The sequence below is a fragment of the Leptonychotes weddellii genome, chromosome 4, assembly GCF_054177405.1.
Source record: "Leptonychotes weddellii isolate Sample4059 chromosome 4, ASM5417740v2, whole genome shotgun sequence".
NCBI classification, from domain to species: domain Eukaryota; kingdom Metazoa; phylum Chordata; class Mammalia; order Carnivora; family Phocidae; genus Leptonychotes; species Leptonychotes weddellii.
The window spans coordinates 39,856,224-39,880,576 of NC_138372.1; the positions used below are offsets into that span (position 1 = coordinate 39,856,224).

The 24,353-nt window shown below is 56.7% G+C and overlaps 1 protein-coding gene across 10 annotated transcripts in view; it reads right to left on the minus strand.

The window, feature by feature from the left end:
• Positions 1-24,353, minus strand: part of SSBP3 (single stranded DNA binding protein 3) — a 163,289-nt gene that overhangs the window by 2,513 nt on the left and 136,423 nt on the right. For 3 of the 10 annotated variants that reach the window (XM_081818465.1, XM_081818469.1, XM_081818472.1), the window contains 12 exons: positions 23,671-23,751; positions 22,707-22,766; positions 18,491-18,557; positions 18,325-18,401; positions 11,602-11,666; positions 10,910-10,958; positions 10,227-10,262; positions 9,661-9,715; positions 8,268-8,338; positions 526-604; positions 251-279; positions 16-117 (listed from right to left, as the gene is read on the minus strand). In XM_081818465.1, the coding sequence (XP_081674591.1) occupies positions 16-117; positions 251-279; positions 526-604; positions 8,268-8,338; positions 9,661-9,715; positions 10,227-10,262; positions 10,910-10,958; positions 11,602-11,666; positions 18,325-18,401; positions 18,491-18,557; positions 22,707-22,766; positions 23,671-23,751 (771 nt within the window). The remainder of the gene's footprint in view (positions 1-15; positions 118-250; positions 280-525; positions 605-8,267; positions 8,339-9,660; positions 9,716-10,226; positions 10,263-10,909; positions 10,959-11,601; positions 11,667-18,324; positions 18,402-18,490; positions 18,558-22,706; positions 22,767-23,670; positions 23,752-24,353) is intronic. The other 7 variants (XM_081818467.1, XM_081818473.1, XM_081818474.1 and 4 more) reach the window with 5 other exon arrangements.

Consider the following 24,353-nt stretch of genomic DNA (forward strand, 5'->3'; position numbering starts at 1 on the left):
ACACGCAGCACTTACATTGTCGTTCTGGAAGGAGTGCAGGAAGTTCCCTCCTAGCTCACCGTCGTCCCGAGGGGTGCCTGGAGGGTTGCTAATGCCACTTATGTTGTTCGGAGAATTCTGGAGGGAGCAGAGAGGAGGTGAGCCCCAGCGCCCCAGCAACCGTCCCACCCGACGGGGAGACAAGTTTTCTGGGGCCTCGGGGCTGGGGCAGGGTGGATGCTGTCGGGGAGGAAACCGAATACACACTCACTTTTGGAAGTCCATCTATGTCACCTGACCCTGGAAGGAAAGAAGGCTCAGATTCAGTTTCCTGTTTGCTCTTCCGTGGAGAGGCCTCCAAACCCACCCAAATCCCACACTACTTCTGTGCAGAGTCTCCCGTCCTGGCTGGATCTCTGGGGATCTTCCTCAGGGCCCAGCCAAGGTCAGTGGGAGCGGGGAGGGCGGACCAGGCCTGGCTGAGCCGAAGACGGCCGCTGGGGCAGGGTCTGGTGCAGTGTGACCACGGGGCCGGCGCCCGCTTACCTAACGATCCGTTCATGTGGTGCGGCTCCATGCCGCCCATGCCTCCCATCGGGCCGTCTGAGCCTGGACCCATCGGGAACTGGGGGAGAAGCACAGGGCGTGGTGGCTGAGTGGGCCCCAGGCCCTTTGCAGCTCTCTCCTGGGCTCCCACACCCAGCTGCAAAAGAGCTGTGCCCTCAGGGGGCTTCCGTTCTGGCACGCCCCTCGGCTGGAGCTGGCCCCTCTCCTGGGCCCCCAGAGTTGTGCAGGGCAGAGGAGCTCCGCCCTACGCACCAAATGAGGACACAAACCCAGAGAAGGAAAGACACTGGGCCGGGGCCACACAGTGTCGCACCGGGACAGCTCTCTAACCAAGTGGCATGGACTTGGGCTCTCTCTGTCCCTAGGGTGGACTGTGTGGCTCCCCAGTCAGAACCTCGCACAGACACACACACACAAATGGATGACTGCCTGTGCCCGGCCAGGGGCCCAAAGTATTAATGCTTCTCCTCCCCATTTTACAGATAAGGAAACTGAAGCACGGAGAGAGTGGGAAATGCTCTGCCGGAGGCACCCCCGTCCCCCGGAGCTGGGAGGAGCTGGGAGGAGCTGGGACCGGGGCACGGCCTCTGAGTGCTGCCTCAGAGATGAAGGAGTTCCAAGGGGGAGGTGAGGAGATGGGGTCTACTGGGTGCCTGGGGGGGGGAGGGGAGAAGCTGGGCAGGGGACAGCGTGGAGGGAGGCCACTGAGGACATCCCCATGCCGAAGTGGTGGTGCAGGCTGGTAAGAGGCCAGAGGCAAATCTGCTCCAGCCCCACCAGCCTCAGGCCTGTGGGGAACTATCAGACCATCTCAGAAAAGCAGCAGCGAAACGTCACATGGTCACGAAGGGAGGGCTGAGCCCCATCCAGAGAGCTAAGGCCCTGTGATGCAGACCGGACGTCAGGGTGGACAGGGGTGGACTGCGTGGCATCTGGTCCGTGCTGAGGGCTAGGGACAGAGAGCCGAGTCATGGCTGGGCCTCAGCCCAGAAGAGGAGCCCACAGCTACGGACACCCAACTACCCCACGGGACAGACGTGCGGCGTTCCAAAGGGAGCTGCAGACAAGGCAGGGCCGAGGCTTCAGGAAGAGGCACTGGGGAGAGGGCAGAGAAATCCAAACAGGCTGCACAGAGGAGGAGGCAGAGGACCAAAATAACTGAGGGGTAGACTTGGGCAGGCAGAGACAGGTCGTGGAAGCCATTCTAAGTAGGGGTCCCGCACGAGCACAGGAAGAGGCAGGTGGCAGCGGGGAGTGCAGGAGAAGAGACCAGGGTGCCCAGGCTGCAGGCGCTCCCTCTCGCCCATCTGCCCAAACACGGACACCCCAGCCACAGCCTCCTCGCCTCCTGCCGCCCCAGAGGCTTCCCAGGGCCACGCACAGGCACCGGGGCACATTTTTGACATCTGGCAACAAATTTCACACTTCTTAATCCAAATGAGAGGACGAGGGTGACTGACGTTTTAGGGAGTCAACTGAGGACACAACCCCATCAGACAAAACAGTCCCCAAGCGTGATAAGGTCATGAACATATGACTCTAACATATTTTAAAAGATTTGAAATTATGTATCATGGTGGTTTTTTGTGTATTATTATTATTGTTATTTTATTTTATTTATTTATTTATTTTTTTTTTTAAAAGATTTTATTTATTCACTTGAGACAGAGAGAATGAGAGACAGAGAGCATGAGAGGGAGGAGGGTCAGAGGGAGAAGCAGGCTCCTCGCCGAGCAGGGAGCCCGACGTGGGACTCGATCCCGGGACTCCAGGACCATGACCTGAGCCGAAGGCAGTCGCTTAACCAACTGAGCCACCCAGGCGCCCCTATTATTGTTATTTTAAATAGGCTCCATGCCCAGCATAGAGCCCACCACGGGGCTTGAATTCATGACCCTGAGATCAAGACCGGAGCCGAGATTAAGAGTCAGATACTTAACCGACTGAGCCACCCGGGCGCCCCTCTTGCGTACTGTTTTTAACAGCTTTACTGAGATATAATTCACATACCATACAATTGGCCCATTTCAAGTGTACAATTCCGTGGTTTCTCGTGCATTTAGAGTTGTGCAACCACCACCACCATCCATTTTAGAACCTTGTCATCACCCCCACGAAGAAGCCCTGTACTCCTTAGCAGTCCCTCCCCATTCCCCCTCACACCCCCAGCCCCAGACGACCATTAACTTGTTTCCTGCCTCTGGGGATTTGCCTGTTCTGGGCATTTTGTATAAACGGAATCCTCTATGAGCTTTCGTGGCTGGCTCCCTTCACTCAGCCTGTCTGCAAGGCTCCCCAGCGCTGGGGCACCGAAGAGGACTTCATGCCTTCTCTGGCCAAACCCGCTCCGGCGTACGCAGACTGCACGTCCTCTATCCCTTCAGCCGGGGGACACGAGGTTGTTCCCACTTTCCAGCCATCACGAGGTGGACACGCGCTTTGTTTCTCGTGCAGAGAGACCGACCCCAGAGTGGGAGCGCCAAGGCACGCGGGGACCCTGCATAGCCTTCCGAGGACCTGCCAGACGGTTCTCCACGGCAGCTGCGTCCTTCTTGGTTCCCACCTCGGGAACGTGCAGAGCTGAGCTCACTGCGGCTTTGTATTTCCCCGGTGACAACGAGGCGGGGCGTCCTTCTGTGTGCTTGTTGGCTACCAGTGCGTCTCTGGAGAAATGCCTGTCCCGACCCCTGGCCCATTTTGTAAACTAGGCTGTTTTTTCATGACTGAGTTTTAAGAGTTCTTTGCATATTTTGGATTCGAGTCCCGTATCAGGTATGTGATTTGCATACGTTCTCTGCACTCTGTGGACTGTGTTTTTACCTTCTGGAAGGCGTCCCTTTGAAGCGCAGAAGTTTTCAGTCTTGATCAAGTCCCATTTACCTGCTTTTTGCTTTTGTCGCCTGTGCTTCCAGGGTCACCGGGGAGAAGGCTTTGCTTCTGGCCATGCCCCGGAGATGCACCCTGTTGCCCTCCTTCAGCGCCGCCGGGCAGATGGACTGTGCGCGCCGGAGTCTGGGTGTCCTTGTGCACCGCACTCCGACCTCACACACCTGCTGTCCCTGCACCGCTCCTTTATTCTGTGTTAGTGACCTTGTTACACACATGCTATTATCTCAAAAAAGCCAGAGTAAGGCTAGTTAACGGGACCAGTGAACAGAGGACTAGTTAAATGAACAGTCTGTGTGAGAAAAACATAACATTTTTATAATGTTTCTGTCCTCTAATACAGTAATTTATTTGAGCTCTTTATTAGGTATTTATATTTTGTAGGCTATATTACTATGTAGTCTTAAACAAATATAAGTTTTTTTAAAAAAAGCTAAACGTGATGGACTGATTAAACAGATACTACTTATGTTTGATTTTTAAAAATCACATTTCTTGGGCGCCTGGGTGGCTCAGTTGGTTAAGCGACTGCCTTCGGCTCAGGTCATGATCCTGGAGTCCCGGGATCGAGTCCCGCATCGGGCTCCCTGCTCAGCAGGGGGTCTGCTTCTCCCTCTGCCCTCTTCCCTCTCATGCTGTCTCTCATTCTCTCTCTCTCAAAAAAAAAAAAAAAAAAAAAATCACATTTCTTGGGGCGCCTGGGTGGCTCAGTCGGTTAAGTGTCCGACTCTTGATTTCGCCTCAGGTCATGACCTCAGGGTTGTGGGATCGAGCCCCGAGTCAGGCTCCGAGCTCAATGGAGTGGGGAGTCTGCTGGAGATTCTCGCTCTCTCTCCCTTTGCCCCTCCTCCTCCCCCCTCCTCTCTCACTCCCACACAAGTGGGCTCCTCTCGAATTAATATTCATTTGAGAGAGAGTGCAGGCAAGAGCACAAGCAGGGGGGAGGGTCAGAGAGAAAGAAGCAGACAGTTGAGCAGGAAGCCCGACACGGGGCTTGATCCCAGGACCCCGGGACCATGACCCAACCTGAAGGCAGACACTTAACCGACTGAGCCACCCAGGTGCCCCAAAAAATAATCTTTTAAAAAAATCACAAGCATCCGGATGGGAACACGGGTGGCCACATTTCTGGATGGGCCCGGGCCAGGTCACGAAGACATGGCTGGAGTGCGAACCCGGGCTGAGTTTTCTCCAGGGGCTGCGGTGGAGCTGCCAGGGTGACCCATCTTGCTTTTGCGGGTGCAACAGGGCAGAAGGTGCCTGCTTTTCCCCCAGAACTTCTCTGGATTGCCTGCAGCCTCTAAGCCATGCTTTTTAATTTCTTTAGGTAATGGTAAACTGAATACAGAGGCAAATGCAAAATTCACTGTGACCTGCCACTCTGCTCTTACCAGGCCCTGCTGTCAGCCCAACACGGTGACACGGAAAAAGCCTCTCTACAAACACGTCTGTGCATGGAGTACGTGGGATGTCACTGACTCGCACGGGTTTTTAGACCTGCAGCAACTCCCTTCCAACTCTCCTAAGAGGTCCATCATACTCTATCTACAGGCTAGTTTAGGGAGGCCAGAGCTTGTCAGTCAGGTCCTCTGCATCCCTAAATCCATCAGCAGGCCTGTCCTGTCTCAGATGTCCGTCACCTCTAAGCGTTCCAAAGCACCGTGGAGGTCGTTCTCACTTAAAGCTCTCTCTCGGGGAAGTGGCTGAAAGCACAGAGGTGAGATGAACTTGTGAGATCCAAGCTGGACTCCAAATAAGTTATAGTTTTTTTAAAAAAAAGATTTATTTCAGAGAGAGAGACAGCACACCAGCAGCGGGGAGTGGGAGAGGGAGAAGCAGACTCCCCGCTGAATAGGAGCCCGATGCGGGGCTCGATCCCAGGACGCTGGGATCATGACCTGAGCCGAAGGCAGATGCTTAATTGGCTGAGCCGCCCAGATGCCCCGTAAGTTACAGTTTTAATCAAGAAGCTGAGAAAGTTCTATTTAACGTGGCTGCTCTTTACTGGTGACAGGTTTTGAGTTCTCGGGCAATCTCATTTCCAAAACCCAAGTCCCTACACTTCGGCCGATGAGGTTTTGATGCAATCCCCCAACTCCCCCCGCCCCTGGAATGACTCAGGAGTGGTCTGTTCATCCTCTTCTAGGCTCCTGGTGGCCTCCTGAAAGATCACTGAACGGTTCTAAATCCACAGCGTAAACATTTCCATCTTCCTGGAATTCCTCTCTACATTCTCATCTCAGTGTGGTTCCCATTAGAGAAGGACGTCACGGCAGGCTGACCCATTAACACCTTTTCTATGCCAGCAACCGTGCGGGCACGTGTCGACCAAGTCCAAAGTCCCGTTAAGTGTATCTGCACATTTTGAGGAGACTGACAGGTGACCCAAACCTTTCATTATGAAAGCCTGGCATCACAGGTGAGCAAGCCATACCCTTTAGCAGCAGAGCTGGGGACAAGGTGTGTGGGACAGTTAGCAGGTAAGAAGTTTATACACCAAATGAAATGTGCCAAATATGCAGATAGAGGGGCCAAGTTGAGCTTGTATTTGGACAAGAGAAGAGCCATCTTTCATTTGTTTTCTGCGGTTTCATTAAAATCATCACAGAATGGGCGCCCAGGTGGCTCCATTGGTTAAGCGTCTGCCTTCGGCTCAGGTCATGATCCCAGAGTCCTGGGATCGAGCCCCGCATCGGGCTCCCTACTCGGCGGGAAGCCTGCTTCTCCCTCTCCCACTCCCCCTGCCTGTGTTCCGTCTCTCGCTGCGTCTCTCTCTGTCAAATAAATAAATAAAATCTTAAAAAAAAAATTAAAGAAATAAAATAAAATCGTCACAGAAGTCAACACACTGATGTGAAGCTCCCTCCAGCTTTTGAGTCAAAGTACCGAAGAGCTGGGGGACGTGTTTTTGTCACCATGACGCAAGGCACCACTTGACAGACTGTGGGAAGCTCCAGATTGCTGGCAAGAGCTGACAGAATCAGCTGGAAATCAGAACGCCCCCTTCTGTTGGCACACAGGTGCAGCCTCTGAAGCCGGGAATGGAGCCTCCTCAGTTCATGGAGCCACAGCGGGAAGGGCATGGTGGCGGTGGAGGTTGGGTCCGAGTGCTGTGCCCTAACTAATCCGCTGGCCGCCTTCCCTGGCTGAGCCAGGGCACCTCTCGGGCCGCGTGAGAAGCTGTGCTGTCCGGCCCGCACCCGCAGCCCAGGGCCTCCGTGCCCCCTTCTGCCCACCGTGCGGGACCTCCGTGGCTGTCATTCCCCTCCCTCAGCGCCGTGCGTCCTCCCCGACCCCGGCAGCCGCTGGTCTGCTGAGGTCGGGGCCCCACTGGTGCCCGTACTCACAACGTGGAAAATGAGGCCGGCGCGATCCTGACAGAGCACAGCAGTGAGTCCGCGGGCAGAGCCAAGGCGGACCCCATCCAGGCCGCCGTGCACTTGAGCTGCCCCCGGAGGGCCGCGGCATGGACCGTCCACTGGGAGCCACCCGCCACGAGCGCTGGCGTCCGTGGTCAGGGGAGGGGCGGCCGCGGCAGAAGGGTCCTCTGTGCCATTTCCAGCTGACGCGGAGCCCAGCGAGCTCAGTCCCTGGCTTTGGGGCTGCTCCAAGAGCCCTGCTCCCTCCCACCCAACCTTCTGCATCCACTGCCAAAACCTTGGACACTCGCTGTCCTGGGACACAGAGCTTTTAGTGCTAAAACCTGATGCTTGGTCACCCTAATGAGAAGCAGGGGTGATGGGGTGCTGGCTGCCCAGGAGACGGACAGGGATGGTGGAGCAAGGTTGAGGGAGTGCGGTTCCCATGCTGCTCAGTCACGTGATCCTCGGGTTGGGTCCCCCTGCATCCAGCAGGCATCCAGAAGACTGAACACGTGCAGTGTCCAGCATGGGGCAGCCCCTGATCGGTGTTCAGCCCAGTGGTGATTCAGGTGTCACATCAGGACCCAAACCCACAAAACCGAACAAAGCACCCCCAAAAGGCCAGAATAACTTTGGGGCCCTATGCCCACCCTCTGGCTCTGCAGTCCAGACTGTTCGTTTGGTCCCCCAGCAGCCTCCTTTCCAGACACGCTCCCCGAGGCAAGGCCAGCGTGAGTCACCTCCCCCGCCTGGTGCAGAAGAGCTGTCTGCAGGGGTGAGTCAGACCAGCCCTCTCCTCAGGGAGCTCCCAGCTGGGAGACGGAGACGGGCCACAGCTGCAGAGTCAAAGGGCCATCCGGCACAGGGCAGGGGACACAGAGGTGGCAGGTGAGCAGCAATCAAAGTGGAATTTGAGCTGTGACATCACTGAGGGTTGGGACCTGGAGAAGCCCGGGGGCGGGGGGGGGGAGAGGGTGGCTTCCCAGCCAGGCAGGGAGGAGACGCCAAGAAGCCCCAGGGTGCAGGAGTCACGGGGCTCCCAAAGGGGCTGGAGGCACAGGGCAGGCAGGTGTCCAGATGGGCTCCAGGAACCCACAGCTCCAGACCCGAGAGGGTGACAGACTGGCCCAGGGCGGCACAGCCCGTCAGCAGGGCAGGGTGGGGCCCGGGTCCACCCGCAGCCTAGTGCTTTCCCTCACCAACACACCACTCCGAGCAGCAGGGATCCCCACAGTAAGGCCGGGTGCCCCGCTCTGACCAGAGGGGAGAGGGCACCACGCTATCCCCCTTCTCTCCCAGCGACGAAATGGGAACTGAGTTCCCCAAGAGTTAATCACTTTTCTGACGGTTTATTTTATTCATCTTTGGTAACAAATGGCTGAAATCAATTAAACTTGCTTTCCCCTCAGCTGATGAAGTTAATTATGATTTGTTATGGTATCTGATACGTAAATTATTAGAAAGCGGACTTACGTTGGACCGGCTGCCTCCAGGCGGCACCGGATTAATCATTGTGTAGATGTTGTCACTGGAATTTGTTGAATCTGTAGAACAGTGGAAACCCACAAGTCGGGGTGATTAATTCATTTCTTAATTAAAACAAACTCATAGCACTTGAACTCATTCTTTTGTATTTTATCACCTAAAATCTCCTCTAAGTACCACCATTTTCTGGCTAATTTGTATTTAATGAAGATTCACCAAGTTTTTAATCACAGAAAATTCAACTGTGAAAACCACTCAACCCTGAAACGAAGAATTCCAGGACGTCTGGACAGCAGCGTGAACGTGGCAGAGGGGGGTGGGGTGGCAGGTCCGAATTCTCATCTCCCCACCCCAAACCCAATCTGGTCCCCAGACACTGCCAGGGACCGTGCGGGGACAGCCACCTGCGTTCCCCAACCCCCCAATCCCACCCAGCAGCTTTAATCAAATCGGGGAAAGGGAAACGCCACAAATTACCCAGGGGCCACCTTGCCAAGCTGATGGGGCAGGAGGGGAGGCAAGGATGGGGCTGGAGACACATTAACATATGGAGTGGTTTAATGTGACCCAGTCTGAATGTAGGTCATGCAGCTCATCAAAATGCAGCAGCAGAAAGAGGGAGCGGGAGTGGGGGCCAGAACATCACAGCCACCCGCTCCCCCACTACTCCTGGGGGTCGGGGAGTCTGGGGACAGAGGGACCCCTCCGTCTCCCCCAATTAACTAGAAAAGTCTCCTTAGAAAACCAGCTAACATGTTTATATCAGGAGCAGGCACCCTATTTCTCAGGGAGAAATCCAGCTACCTCTCACTTCTTATTCTCTGGGTAGGTAAAGACTGGTAGAATTCCTTCTAGATGGCAGTGTGTTATTCTCAGCTGGGAGAAAAACACAAACGTGATGCAGTGTGTGTATGCATGTGTGTGCATGCCCACATGTGTGCACACATGCCCTCTTCTGATCTAAGAAAGAGGGAGAAGCGATCGCCTATAGAGAGGACCAGAAGCCAAGAGTTCTAGGAACTCAAGAGGCATCATGTTATATGGTCCTGGTCCCAGGATGCCAGAATTCCAAAGCCCCTTTTTAGTGACCTAGAGAAATGCACAGCCAGGACAGGTGCGAGCCGAGGACAGTGAGACCCCTCGTTTCTGGATCTCCCCCACTCTGCCCCATCCTTTAACCAGAGAGGAGGAGTGACCTGGCTGAGGCCACAGGACAGGTTACTGGCACGAGGGGCCTCCTGCCTCCTAACTCCCTGACGCCAAGATACCTGGTGGAGGCAGTGCTGCTCAGGAGGACTAGTTGGTAAGCTTTGGCCCTCCACTTGGGCCCCTCTGGGGCCCCTTCATCCCTCAATGACACCCTTTCCCCAAGCCTTCTTACCTGCAGGACTAGGCATGATGGGTGTTCCTGGGGGGCCACCACCACCAGGAGGTCCCTGGAAATGAGATAAAAATGGCCATCAAAAACCCATGACAATGATACGGGTGGGAAGAAGCCACCGAGCTCCAGAGACATCAAAGGTGAGGACTCACGCAGGGCCCAGCCCGGTATTCGGCTCTTGCTAAAGCTCAAGCAGAGTCTGAGTGTTTAAGCCTTGGGGGAGCTGGACTTGGACTCCCTCCCCACCCCCGACGTCTGCCCCCATCCTTTCTTCAAACCCAGAGGCAGCCATGGCACTGGGTGGAACCAGAGGCCTGTGATGGAAACCAGCTGGGCCACTGGTCAGCCCCCAAGATGGGGACCTAACTCTAGGTCTTTTTGGGGGACTTCTGGGCCACCAGAAGGTACAGATACCTGTATAGTGACAGCAGGTTCTAGCACAGTTTGGAACGTGTGCTCAGAACGTGTTTTGAAGGGGAAAGAGACAGGGACCCTGGAAAAAGTTCTCTTGCGCATTCAGTCACATGGGGCTGGACACGCAATGTCCCACACCCACACCCACTTACCACGTAGGTACCAGGTGATGAGGAGGAGTATGGAATCTAAAAACAAGAGGTGGGGGAGCCATGCGTCAGAGTCACTTCCTCTGATACTCAGAGTGCCCTTGGGCTCCCCAATCCACTTGGGGACACTCCCCCTCTTGCTGGGAAAGGTGGTGGGCTCCCTGGTTCGTGTCCCTGGGAGGGCCGGGGGTGTGAACAAAGCCCAGTTCCCACACTGAACTGACCCTGAGAGCCTTGGCAGGGAGCTTGGGAGGGGCGTGGACATGGGAGAGTCTCCAGCTCAAGAGGACAGGAAAGCGGGAGCTTCTCCCCAGCCCTCTGGCCTTCTGAGTGGAGCCCTTTCCCAGCTCTGTCCTCTGAGTGCGGGAAGCCAGCCCTGCCAGGGAAGAGAGGCTCGCCAGAGGTTTCTAGGTGCACAGTGCTCTCTGAGTGAGCCCTCAGCTCACCCGTCAGAGTTTCTGCAGGGCTGGGCCCGGAACCCTGAAGGCCCCAGCACGGTACTCCCACGCCTCCACTTACAGCAAGGCTCCTCCCTGCAGACATTGGGGGGGGCGGGGCGGGGGGGCGGGGGGGTAGTCTTGCTGCATCCCCGCCTCTGATGACACCTTCAACCTGGGGACAGGACTACCCTGTATCCTAGAAACCCCTCCCTCGCGCACACCATCCCATCCAACCTGGGTACTCACTGAGTTAGCACTGTTAGGATTTGGCCAGGGTCTGCCGGCTCCCGGGCCCCTGGGAGAGGGAGAGAGACAGAGGAAGACCATGAACAAGGTCTTATCAACCCCACGGGGGGTGCCAGCAGGGCCAAAACGAGACTGCTGACATCACTAACAGGAAGTCCCTCACACAGGCCTAGCGCCTCACACACCATCTGGCTCTCGGGGAGCAACGGGCAGCTCCGTGGGCGGAAATCTACAAGCTCCTATAAATCATACGGAAAATGTGTAACGTACCTAAGATTTCCTGTGTGTGTGCCTTTTCCCAGGAAGGGAACGCACAGGTTCTCACGGGGACCTACCCCCGCAAGGGGCTTAGGGACGAGAGGACTAGAGCTGTCGGTGGTCAGCTGTACAGGGGTTCAAATCTCAACCCTATCGTTAGAGCCGTGTGAGCACGGGCAAGTTACTTCACCTCTCTGGGCCTCGGTTCCCCCATCCAGAAGTGGGGGGTGCTGAGACCCACCTCCCGGGCTGTTCGGAAGAGCACCGAGCGGCACCGTCACAGTGCGGCTGCCATGCCCGCCCCACGCCACTGCTGGGAGGGCAGAGGGCCGGAGAGGTGCCCGGGACGCCTCTGTCCGCCAGGGTCTCGGGGGGCTGGCAGGGGGGGGCGAGCCGCGGGCTGTGAGCCAACAGCAAGGTCAGGTGTGCCTTACATGTTAATCCCGGGCATGGCGGGGCCGAGGGAGTTGGGTGGTGGTCTCATGCCGCTTCCATAATTCTGCAACGATAACCAAGGGTCAGTCTAATAGAAGGAGAAGGGGAACCGGAGAGGAGGAGGGAGGGAAGACAAACAGAATATAAGCAAGAGGATTAGTCTGTGGAAAGGATCTGATGAGGAAGAAAAATAACATATTCGTTAAAAAAGGTGAGGGGGTGGGAACCACGTGACGGGACCACAATGACAAGCCAGCACAGAGGGAGGCTTCGGGATGGTTCTCTCAAAAGCATGGGAATGTTCAGCAAGCCCTCACATCTCGGGTCTCGGGCGGGGAAAGGGAATGGACTTGTAACAGAGCCGACTGGTGAACACTACCCACCTCAGAAATTCCGGGGCTGGGGGCGGGGGCTGGGTCTGAATGTGGGAGGGGAAGGAACCCTGAGAGGCCTGGCCACTGGCTGTCCCCACGGTCCAGCATGTACAGACACTGCCCCCTGCTTGCCCCACACCTGGGTTGTCCCCCAACCCCTGGATCAGGTTGCCTGATTCAGGGGCCAGCCTGTGGGGCCCTCGACATACACGGTGCTGGAGAAGCAGGAAGAAAACTCTTGGGGTGTGTGGGGGCGGGTCACCAATTGTTTGAGGGAAGAGTCCCTCCTCAGCTCAGTACAACCCCTCCCCACAAGCAGAGTGCGGGGGGTCACAAGAGTGCCAGGATCGGGAACCTCTTGTCACTGCTATCCCTGACTCCCCACTTCCAACGCTATTTTCTTCACAAAGAAATACTTTGCTTCCCTTCTCCACTTGGGCTCCTACACATCTTCCAAACCCAGCTCGAAGAGCACCTCCCCTGTGAAGCCTTCCCTGCACACCTCTTGGGGTTAACTGTTGACCCCCATCATGCCTTGTAATCCCCTGACCCCTGCCACGCTGGGCTATGGCCGTGGCCACACATCTCTGCCACTGGGCTCTGAGGACCTGGTGAAGGTGGGGACTGTATCTGAAAGATCTGCATGCGTCACCCCACACAGCAGCCGTCACAGACTGGGTGCTCAATCAATGAAGGAGTGATCAAGTAAATGAACAGAGAGTAAAATGAGCCTGGTTGGTTGTAGCTTAAGCTCTGCCTTTGTAGAATCTGACTGAAGTAAGGGTGGGAATTTGACGGCAGAGGAAGCACATAACACATTTTGGGTACAGTCTCTGGCTCATCCTTAGAACAACACCATTTTAGAGAAGAGGAGACTGAGGGTCTGAGGGGAGAAACATCTGCCCAGAATCGGTAAGCCAGTGACTCAGCTGGGGTTTAAACCCGGGTCTACAAGCCTCTGGCTCTGCACTCTCCCCACCACACATCTGGTGAAAGGCCCCGAGCTGACCAGCTCAGAGCCAACATCACGCTGGGGGTGGGTTCTTCAGCCAAGGCCCGGCTCCTGAACCTGAAAGCCGTGGGACCACGTCCTCTGCCTGGTCACCCTGACAGCGGCTTGGAGTCTAAAAGGACACACAGACAGTGTATAGACAGCAACAGGAACGGCACCGGGCCGACTGGCAGAGAGCAAGGCCTGGAGTCGCGGAGGCAGAGCGGGGTGGCCCTAGAGGGGTCCCGCGTCAGCCCCGGGACGTGCAGGAGCCAGGCCCTCTCTATGCACAGTGGCTCGGGCCGGCAGTCAGAGCCGCAGACGGGAGGTCGGAGCATAGAACAGCTAGCCCCGGCTTGGGCACACGGCTGTGACAATGGCCCCATCGCGGTCCCCTCCTGAAAGATGAAAACGCTGAGCGGCAGAAGCAGAGTGAAAGCCCCTGGCGCAGCCGCCATGGGGACAGAGAGCCCCCAGCCCCACAGCCCCGTGAGGCTCAAACGCAACAAGAGCTTTCAAGTGCTCTGTCAGCTCTTGGAGGTGTGTTCTGATCCGGGATGTTAGCAGCAGAACGAACACCAAAGCCCTTAATGCTGCCTTAAGCATCAAAAACCTCGGGTCTTAAAGGGCCCTTCCGAAGCCCCACGCGCAGCTCCGCGATCCTTCCACAAAGCTCACGGTGTAGACAGAGCCCCTGCAGGGGCCACAGCCGCGGCCCTGCTCCCTCTCCCGCCCACTGCGGGCCAGCGGAAGGCCGGCCTGGGGGCTGGTGGAGCCCGGGACGGGGCGACAGGAGAGAACATGCCAGGTGCTCACTCCAGGAACAGGCCCCCCCGTGCAGTGTGCCGCCCCGCCCCGGGGGAGGTTCTGGGACGCCAGTTCCTACCTCGATCTCACCTTCCAGAGCCTCCCAAATAGCCAGCACGGCCGCTTCCCGAGAGGGAGGCCGTCCGGGCCACGTACGCCTCCCCGACTGGAGGGGCCACAGATTTGCCCAAGGGCGCGCGCTGAGTCAGGGGTGAAAGTAGGGCCGAAGGGCAACTTTGGGGGGAAGTTCTCAAAGCAGAAACAGCAGCCTTCTCATAGACGGCTTGGAGGCATGGTTTCACAGGCTCCTCAGAAACGGCTCTCTTCCCTCCATGTCCGCCCACCCACAGCACCGGACTGCGAGGTGACCAGCAGCCCGATGCCCCCTTCCTGTGCCATCGGCACGGCTCTGCATGGACGGGGCAGCTGGACGCATGGGAGGGACCCTCAGCGCACTGTGGGGCTGGCCACATCCACGGTGGTGGTCCCTGTCTTCCCTCACCCTCGTCCCCTCACACCCCGGACCCTGGGCAGAGGGCTCTGGTCTGCCGTCAGGAACAACGAACGGCTGGGGCCTGCTCCAACTCCCCGAGCTCCCAGTCTTTCTGGGTGCTGTCCACGGCCCGCCCAGCACTATCTTCACCTTAAAGCAGGGGAAGAACATTCCAGCCTTTAGGACACACCGTCCAGGCAGTTTCCTGGGCAGCAGGGTCCTGTCCTCCATCCCCCTCTCATCATGTGGGGCCTGGGGACCTTTATGGGCCCCCACCGGGAAGGTGCTTTGAGTGGCCCCACTTTCTCCCCACCCAGCTGCCAGCCGCTCTGGCCGGGTTTCTGATCCTTCTTGCTGGGGCCATTACTCAGAAGCCTCAGAACCAAGAAAGAGCTGGGCTGTCCTGGACCAGCAGGGAGATGCAGTTTCTTCCAGGTGGCACAGGACTGTCCCTAGAGATCAGGGTTTATCCTTCATGTGGACTTTCTCAAACACACGCGAGCTAGGATGGCGATCTGATGCTAGCCTGTGTGGATTCCATCCCCAGCCTGAACACCAGAAACGTTAGTCATTGGCACCCAGGGGGTCTATGAGCCACAGCATCTCTGAGGGGGCCCTGCGCTCTGTCCACGGGAGCCCGGCCAGAAGCCCTTGCAGTTCTAGGCTCATTCCAACGGGAGTCACTTCTGAAACACTTAGCCAAAACATTCCCATCGGATACCGACATAGTTCTTTAAGAAAAGACTATAATTAAGTGGATGTATTACCTCCTTTTTGGCTCTGGCCGTTTCACCAAACCAGAGTAAAACCTGTCTTGAGACACTCAGGGAAAGGGGCAAGGCGATGCCTGGTCTGCTGGGTCCTCTGTGACAGTTAGGCTAAAACGCAGCACAGGCTCAGAAAGTGCAAATGTCAGTCCATCGGGCTTTGAAATCTATAAAGTAGCCCCAAGACTACAGTGTATCTCTTCTTCAGAAAGTTCTGGAGTGGTCACTGGCTATTAAAAATCTTACTCTGCACTTGGAATAACAGGCTGATGATTTCCCACCTTTGGGACTGGTCTCAGCACGGCACTGTGTATACAGTGGTGCTTATAAAGGCTGCCCGGAGAGGCTGGCCTCCTTTTCTAAGAGCCCAGGCTGTGGCAGGGACAGGACTCTCCCCACCCTGCCCCCCCACCCCGAGCCCCTGTTCTAGGGAGGGAGCGGGGTCCGTGGAACACCCTGCAGGCCCCTCAGGCTGTTTCTACCAGACCTACAGTGGACCCTGTAAGGTGATCACGCAGCTGCCCATTTTGCAGATGAGGGACTAGAGGCCCAACTGCGCTGAGCTGCGGCTGGAACCCTGTTTTCCAGCACTAAGTTCTGAGTTCATCCCTCTCCTGTCCATTGGGAGTGACCAAGAGCGCGCCCTCAGGGGACAGCCAGAAAAGCCTGGGGGCAGGAGATGGGGTGGTCCTGCCCTCAGCCTTCGGGTCCAAAACTTCTAGACTCTGCAGTACCTGCTCCCTGGCTGACCCCAAAAGCTGTCCCACACCAGGCCAGGCCCTTCTGCCCCCAGTGAGGGGCTGGGGCAGACATTCTGGGTTGCTCTAAGGGAGGTTTGGCCCTGGAATTTAAGACTGCACTCTACCCAGACGGGTACAGGAGACATGGGCAAAGCACTTTAGGGTCTCCCTATTGATACAGTGAAGTCAAATAAAGAAGAAGGGAGACGTTTCCAGAGCCCCCGAGGTCGGCGGAGGTGGGGTACATCAACTGGCCTCATCCCTGGGCTAGTTTCTCACTCCCCTCTGGGTCACCCCGTCAGGGTCTACATGAGAGCCACACCCTTGCACCCCATGCGGCGAGATCAGGAGAGCCACGCTGGACCCAAGAGGCCTTGTTTGGTAAGACTTCAGCCTTTAGGAGCCTCCCCTCTTTAAAGCATGCCACAAGAGTGTGCCAGACTGCTGGCCAGGGGCTCTGCTAAGCCAGGAAGAAGTCCTAAACTTACAGAATACTCTGCTCTGGGTCTGTCTGCTGACATCCATTCCCAGCTTCCAGAACCTCAGGATTACTACAGGCTTAACAAACTGCTAATGGCCTTGGCCAGAAAAAAGAAAAAAAAAAAAACAGACAAAAACACACACTACTCAAAGCAATCATCAAACCCAGGCAATGAGAGTCCTGAACACCGATTTTCAGCCCCCAAGTTGGAAGACACACATTGCTTAATGGGAGTACCCCATGCCAAGCGTCATGCCCAGAACTTGAGCCTCCCCTTTTGCGCACTCCTCTACAGTAGATGCTGGTCTCTTGCCCATTTTACAGATGGAGCTGCTGAGCCTCCAAGAACCCAGAGGGGTGGGCGGGGGCCTTCCCACTAGATCCTCTTGTGTCCCCAGATCCCCCAGGATGTTGTGGAAGTCCAAGGTCACTGCTCATCCACCCCAAGAGCATCTCTGAAGTGCAGCTGAGGGACCTACAGGTTCCTGACCCAGGAGAGGCAACGCTCTGCTTCACACCCTGCAGCCCCTCCCACGAGTTCCTCAGCGGAGCCACCCGGCAGAGGTCAGCTCAAGACAGCCACATGGCAGGAAGGGGCCACTCTGGTGGCTTAAAAGGAACTGGTGAAAACACAAGCTTTGGGTGATTTGAGGAAAGAAAACAAACAAGAAAACCAGAACTGCAATTGGTGTGGGCTTGCTTCACTGTAGGATTAGGGGGCCAAGAGAAGACAAGGACCTCCCTAAAATCTTTCAGCACCACAGATGTTGCAGCCACCACCGAGGAGAAGGCAGTGGGCTGGGTGTGCTGGAAATACAACTCCAGACGGCGCGGAGGACTCTGGGTGTGGGCAGACACCTCTCCCTACCAGAGCGGGCACGTGTCTGTGAGCTTGGGAGCGGGAGCACTCCTCCTCCCCCAGAGAACCGGAAACCTGGGGAGGGGGCCCAGAGAATGCAAACATCTGCACCCTGAATGGGGGGGACGGACCCCGACGACAAGCAGACTTCCAGGCAGGGCAGAAAAGGGAAGGAACACCCTACAGCAAAAGCCTCCCGATGTCGCTAAATGAAACTCCCTTCTCCTTATTTAGACTTCCAGCTTCTTTTAGATAGTCAGATCAGCAAACTCTCTGCCACAGTACTACAGGAAACAGAGCCACATTCAAATACTCAGGAGAGTGGGAAGCAACCGTGAGAAGGTTCGAGAACAGGAAAGGCCTGTCAGACCCCTGCCTGATGGTCCCGTGGGAGCCTGTCCCTGTGGGGCCTGGAGCTGGGGCACAAGGAGTGACCAGTGTGCTGTAACTGCAGAGCTGGACAGGGCACCTGACGTCATGTCTCCCAGAGATTTCCGAGGGGTCCTTTGTGACAACAGAACCTCTCTGGGCAGAAGAAATCTTAGCTTGGAGCCTGGGACCTGAAACGGGCAGAGGCTCTGGGTGGAAGGGGGTAAGGGAGTCTTAGGGGCCCTGGCCAGCCTAGTCTCCTCTCACTGGGGTGGTATCGCTGAGAACCAGGGGTACAGACTCCTCCTGCCCCCACATCAAACAGGGGGACCGTGGCTTACTAGGGCCCCCTGAGGTCAAATGATTCACCCAAGGACAGACTAACGGTGAGTTAGTTGTAGGCAGAGCTAGGACTGCCTCTCATTTGTGCCGCCTTTGGGTCGCAACAAACTAGGACCCTGAGCCAGTTCGAATTCACCTAACTGGGGTAGGAGGCTTTGGGATTCCCGGAGAACCCACACCACTGCTCAGGCACCAGACCCTCCACCTTCCAAATTCCTCAAAAGCCTCCCACGGAGGATCTGCCAACACCTGGCTGACCTGCTCCCTCAGCTTCCCGGAGGGCCCCTCAACCTGGCCTGCCGCCTACCGAGGGGGGCTGCTCCTGGCTGTGTGGGGGGCCAGCCCAGCCATGGGCAGAGGGGGCAGCTGCGGACTCGGCCGTGTCCTCTCCCCTCACCCGTGAGCTGAGTGACGTGAACGACGGACAGACTGTGGAAGGAGGAGAGTAGGCGGGTGCACACAGATGGCCAGGGAGCTGGACAGACAGACAGGGGGTTACCTGTGGGCCGGGCCCCATGGGCCCCATGCCTCGGGGAGGGTTCATTCTCTGCATTGATCCTCCCATGTTGGGGTGCCCTGTACGAGAGAGCAGGGGAGCTGTGAGGCAGCGGGGGGCAGACAGCACAGACTCCCCACGCCGCAGGCGGCCCCGCCCGGCCCTCTACCTTGTTGTCGGGTGGGATCCATGGAATTGGGCAGCAGTGGCTGGGTCCCAGGAACTCCTCCCGGAGGCTGAAAGAGACGTGAGAGCTGCGCTGAGTGGCTGGGGGACAGAGGGAGACACGCCCGCCTGCCCCGGCCGCCACCACCCTTCTGGGTCCACGCATGGCCTCCCTGACCTGCCGGCTGGGGCTGGGGGCAACATCCCCAGGAGCGGTAGACAGAGGGAGCTGGTGTCAGCAGGAGATGCTGCATGGGCGGGACAGGACCCGCCACACACCCTGCTGTCTCCACGGGGCTGTGCCCCGGCCGCACCGCCTGCCGTACACCCCTCCACAGCAGCCTGCCCCCGCGCTCACCTCCCGGACCCCGGCCAGCGTGGTTTAACCCACACCCTGTCTTTCCTTCACCCCATGGAGACGTAACTCATCCTATTCCCTCCCCGAAAGTGTGGAGACCAGGAGACCCCCCCCAGCCAAAAATCCTATCACTACACAGGGGTCTTTTTACAGGGGCACGGGGGAGGAGGTAGCCTTCGAGGTTTGGATGGGGAAACTGAGGCCCAGAGGCCCAATGGCCCCCCAGTCACCTAGTGGCAGAGCCAGGATGAGCACTCAGGGCCCCCAACTCCCTATCTTTGTCCTCCACATGAAATGCCCCCTTCTGGCCCCAGGGGTGAAGAGGAGGCCTTCCAGAGAGGGGGGAGCAGAAGGCTGAGTGAGAACCTGCTCCCCAAAGCCTGGTGCAAGGGGCAGACGCTGGTGTGATTACTATTAAGAAGGTGAGGACAAGGTTGCCACAGGTTTCCTGAGTGAATGCTTGGCACACTTGCCGTGAAAACCTACTAAAAGTGATTTACTTGGGACTGAAGTGATTTCAGTAGCAATCGGGAAGAAGAAAAAAAAAGGCAGCAGAGCTGGAAGGAAAAGCGTGCTTCTAGCAGGACTAAAAACAGGCCCCTGCCTTTGAGAGGGAAAGCGTCTATGAAAGGGACCACCTTTTCCCATCTGCAGACGCCAGTGCTTCTCAGAGGCCGGGCCCCTGGGACAGGGACAGCCACCCCCTCCATCGCTAGCCCTCACCGCGGCTGGGGGGGATGGCCCAGCGGGGAGCTCCAAAGCAGCTGTGGAACGAGGTGGTGGTAAGCAAAGAGACTAGTTCTCACTGCTGTCCCGAGCTTCCGAATGGGCTGTGTGTGTGTGTGTCCAGTGCGTGGTGGTGCTTGTGGTAGGCCACCCAAACCTGGGAGGACCTGCTGTTTCCAGGGCCTGGGGGTGCTCACAGTCTGTCTCTCTAGCCCCTGGTCTTGGCTCTTCTGACCTCTCGCTTTCTCCCAGCCCTGCTTCCTCTCCCCGCTTCCTCTCCCCAGGCTCCCCAGCTCCGAATCATTTGACTGGTTTCTGTCTGCCCACTTGAGGGTGTGGGATATTTCTAGACCCCGGTTACAGGACCCTGGAGGACAAAAGCAGGCCTGCCTCTGAGGCTGTCTGGTTTGGGAGATCCCAGGATGTCGAGGTGGACAGGGGACCATCCATGTCATAGAATGCCCCCACCTATAATCCTGATGGGGCACCGTGGGGGTAGGGCAATCACTCCCTCGCCAGGTAGCCCAGTGAGGACAGCGACAGTTCTCAAAGGAAGCTCCTCCTTGGGCTCCCCTCACCCTGCTGTGTCAGGACCCAGGAGCAGAGCAGGGCTGCCTGGAGGCTCAGAGGGAGTCTGGGCATCACTTCCCTCCAACCCTCACTGGGGTGACCCTGAACTGGGGACAGGACGATCTTGGCCCCCTCCAGAAGAGAAGGCAGACAGGCCGTGACCGAGATAACGGGTCTCACACAGAGAAGGCCGAAGCCTTCAAACCTAAGAAAGAAGCACAAGAACGGCTCGTATGTGGCACTGCAAGCACATGCTGTGTGCACTCGCAGAGCCTGCTAGGGAAAGTGATGCTCTGGGGCCGTCCCACGGGCTCCTGGAAGTAGGCCAGCGCCTCTCCTAGAGCACTGTGGGGTAGGCGCAGGAAGCGTCTGCCCAGGGAACGGCCAAATCCCAGCAGCGTCTGCACGGTCACTCGGCTGCCTGCCCCCGTCAGCCACTGGGCCGGCGGGGGGCTCCTCTGGGACGTGTACGGGAGGGCTGCCTGACAAACCCGGGTCCTAGTCTTCCTCTCAGCCCCGCTGAAGCCCACTGTTCACCACCCAACCCACCTACTCTCGCTTGAAAAACAGCAACGCTTTCTCTATATACAACCTGTCACCGGGGAGGTAGGTGGGAGGATGGCCTTGTAAGGCTCAGGGGACAGGTCAACAGTCCTTAGCTTCTTGCCCCCCCCCCCGCCCCCAAGTGCCCTTCTCACTGCCCTAACACAGGAGGTTCCATGAATCCAAGCAAGGCCTGCTGCCTCTGCCCCTCCCCCTGCTACGGGGAGGGGCTCAGCTCACTGGGGTGGCAGAGGCTTCTGCTCAACCCGCAGCCCCAACGGAGGCACTCTCCGCGAACCCCCCAGGTGCAACACCCCTGAGAGGGGCACGTCCCTCCCTGGAGGGCAAACATTTCTTGAGTCCATAGGAAACCGGAAATCAGTATAGATTTCCAATGGTGGGGGGGGGGCGGTTGGCGGGAAGGTTACAAATTTGTAACGAGAGATGCAGATGTCGGATTCATTGTCCATTTGCTGTCTTGAGCACTTGCTCATGTTTAATTGATAAATAGGAACATACATGTTTCCTCTCGTGTCCCTTAATTGCTGGAGGAAAGCCACAATGATGGTAAGGGTGCATCAGTTCTCGCCATGGGGCAGAGGTCCATTCGGGCCAAGGAGAGCCCCGGGGTGCGCTGTGGGGGAAGGCGCTGCTGCGGCCCACGCACGTGATGGCAGAAGAGGCCCCCGTGCTGACTCGGGCAGCGTGGTTACAACTCTGAAAGCTCACTGAATTGGGTGAGGGGCAGAGGAAACAGCACTGGGCCGGGAGCTGTAGACCAACTTGATCTGGCTTACTGCAGGACTCCGGGAAGTCCCTCCTTCACTCTGACCTTCTGTTTCCTTGTCTGTGACATACCCAAGGGTCCCTCCTTGTTCAAAAAGGTGGGTCTCTAATTCTTGTCTAAATCTCTCCTTCACGTCAGAGAAAGAGGAAACAAAAGACTTTTGGAGGGAAAAAAATAACTGGAAACCTGATAGGCAATTTAACACTAAAATTTCGAGGCCCCTGACTATGAGCATCTCTCCTAGGCCCTGCAGCTCTGCACTTGGAGGCCTTGCTTGCAGAGCCCCGAGAACAGAAACAGTAAGGCCCCTCTAGTTGGTAACTGAACTCCCAAGTTCCAAAGGCAGTAGGAGCTGGACGCTCTGGTGATGCGGTCACATGTTTTGAAAAGTTTTTGTAAGGGCACTCTAAGAATCATACATAAAAAATATTTTGGCATGAAAAGAAATCTCCCTAATGTTTCTTTTTAAGCTTCTTTTAAATCCGTCAATCCTCAAAAGATATTTTATCTTTACCTCTCCTGCATGGGCTGAACTACGGAGGGTGGCACGGGGGCCGATTTCTCCAGACCACCTAAGAATTGCCAACCCTAATGGGCCAGCATAAGGCACACAACCCCAGGCTGAGAAGCCCTCCCCGTCAGCAGACCACTTTTCTAATTACACGAACAAATCCTTTCTTGTTTTGAGTTGGGTCTGGGAAAACAGGCAGACATTGCTTAAAAACTCACAAATGTCCTGCTCCGCTGCATCCAGGCTCCTGATCTAAGCATTCCTACGGGCCATTTCTCCTCTTAATAGCAGGATTATATTTACCAGCCTTGGCAATTCTCAAAAGCTTCCAGGAAAAAATGCATGTTGTCAATTAACTTCATTAAGGAGGAAGACCCTTTTCCAAGAAGGGCCTGGAAGGGAGGGGGCAGGGGCATTACCACCTTCTCTAGAATAGCCGCAACCCTGCATTCCCAGCCTGGCTGTTTCTGCTGCTGCCCTCTGAGCTCGAACCGGCTGCCCAAAGCCCACCAGGAGAGGCAGATGCAATGCTGGCAAAGGGACTATACCGGGGACACAGAGCGGACAAAGGGCCCTCCCTGGGGACCTGCCTGTAAGCTACCTCCCACATTCAAACCTGTCCCTTCACCTCCAAATCCTTTCCCCAAATTCTCATTGGAGTCAAAGTCCAGCGGGGGGCAAGGGTGGCTGGGTGAGGGGAGAGAGAACATGAAAAGGTACAGTACCTGGTTTCCCATTCTGATCGGGGGCCTGGGGCCGCCTGCGTAGCGCGGTGACATAAAAGGCTGCAATTATAGGGAATTAGTTCAATGACAGCCTGAGCTACTGCACAGGGACAAACACGAATGCGCTCCACGCCACCAAGTCCAGTTTTGTTACAACTAGTCATCTTTTCAACTCTCTTTCTCCCGGTAGCCTCTTCCCTCTGGGCACAACTTCCTTTGGGCAGAGGGAACAACAGATGCGCCCGGCACGGGCGGCTCCTGACTCCGCGTGTGCCCACGGACATCTAGTCTGGATGGCAGGAGAGTGCGGCCGGGCCTGGGCACGGGGTGCGGAAGAGCAGTTACAGCGGTGCGGGGCAAAGGAAGAAGACTCTGCTCTCGGGAAGGGCAAATCAACCATCAGAAAGGGACTCCTACACAAAATGTTCAGGGTGTGCGGACAAAGCTGGACACACACACACACACACACGCACGCGCGCGCACACACAGAAACCACCGACAAAGGGGGTGGGGAAGGGGAGCGAGGATCTGGGGGGGGAGCACAATGAGAACGGTAAGGGGCTAAGACGAGGGGCAGGAAAGCTTATCTCAGCAGTGAGAGTGCGCACAGAAAAAGGCTAGGGATGCAGCTTCGCTTACGAACAAATGGTTAACTGAACTCAAAAACCAAACCAAAAGTGAGAGAGGAAAAAACAAAAACGCAAAGGCCGCTGACAAGGTCACAGAAATATCTTTGCTTTTCTTTTGGTTTCATATCCAAGCTGGGTGTGATGTCCAAGGAATGAAGACTATCTGGGGGGGTGGGGGGGTGTATTTTTGTTTTTGTTTTTTTTAAATATCATCTGTCCGTAAAGACTCAAAAGCAATGGCTAGAGCACATTTTGATTTTTGTTTTTCCTCTGCTGGCTCTGTCCTCCTCGTGCCCCGCGCCCCCCGGCGGGCGGGCGAGCCACAGTGCTTTTACCTGACTGTGGGGTCCCATCATGCTGCTGGGATTGTGAGGTGGAGGCTGTGCGTGCGGCGAGGGCTGTGACCCCGGAGGACCCTGTGAGGCCAGACAGTAGAGGCAGGTTATAGATCACAGCACATGGAGAAGCGCAGAAGCTTAAAAGAACAAAAATTAAACCAAAACGAAGGGCAGGCGGCGGGCGTGCGGGCGGCGGGCTCTGGTTGGCGGGGAGGTGCGCGCAGCTGCTTGGGTCGCAGGCTCAACGGTGGGCGCGGAGAGCGGGAGGGAGAGAAGCCGATGAGCACACTCACGGGGCGGTTTACAGGGACGGAAAGTAACACCCAGCTCCTCCGTGGAAGCACGCAGGAGCAGGGGCCCTGGCACCGTCTACGGCTGGAGCGGAGTTTGCCATGTTAAATACGCTGGTTGTGACAGGCAAGTGCCCCTGCTCTGCGAAGCGTGCAAGGGCCGCTTCTGGGCGTGGGAAGAGCCCGGCAAGGCCCTGGTTTGGGGGAGCTTCCGGTCTGGAGGGGGACAGAGGCAGGATGCGGGTCCCTGGGCCGGTCTACTGAGGGGAGGGAGGCCTAGTGGGTGCACGAGGATAGACAGGAGGAGTCAGGTTGGGCCAGAGATTGAACAAACAAGGGAACAAAAGGATGGACGGTTACCGAGCACCCACTCAGTGAACTCTGTTAATT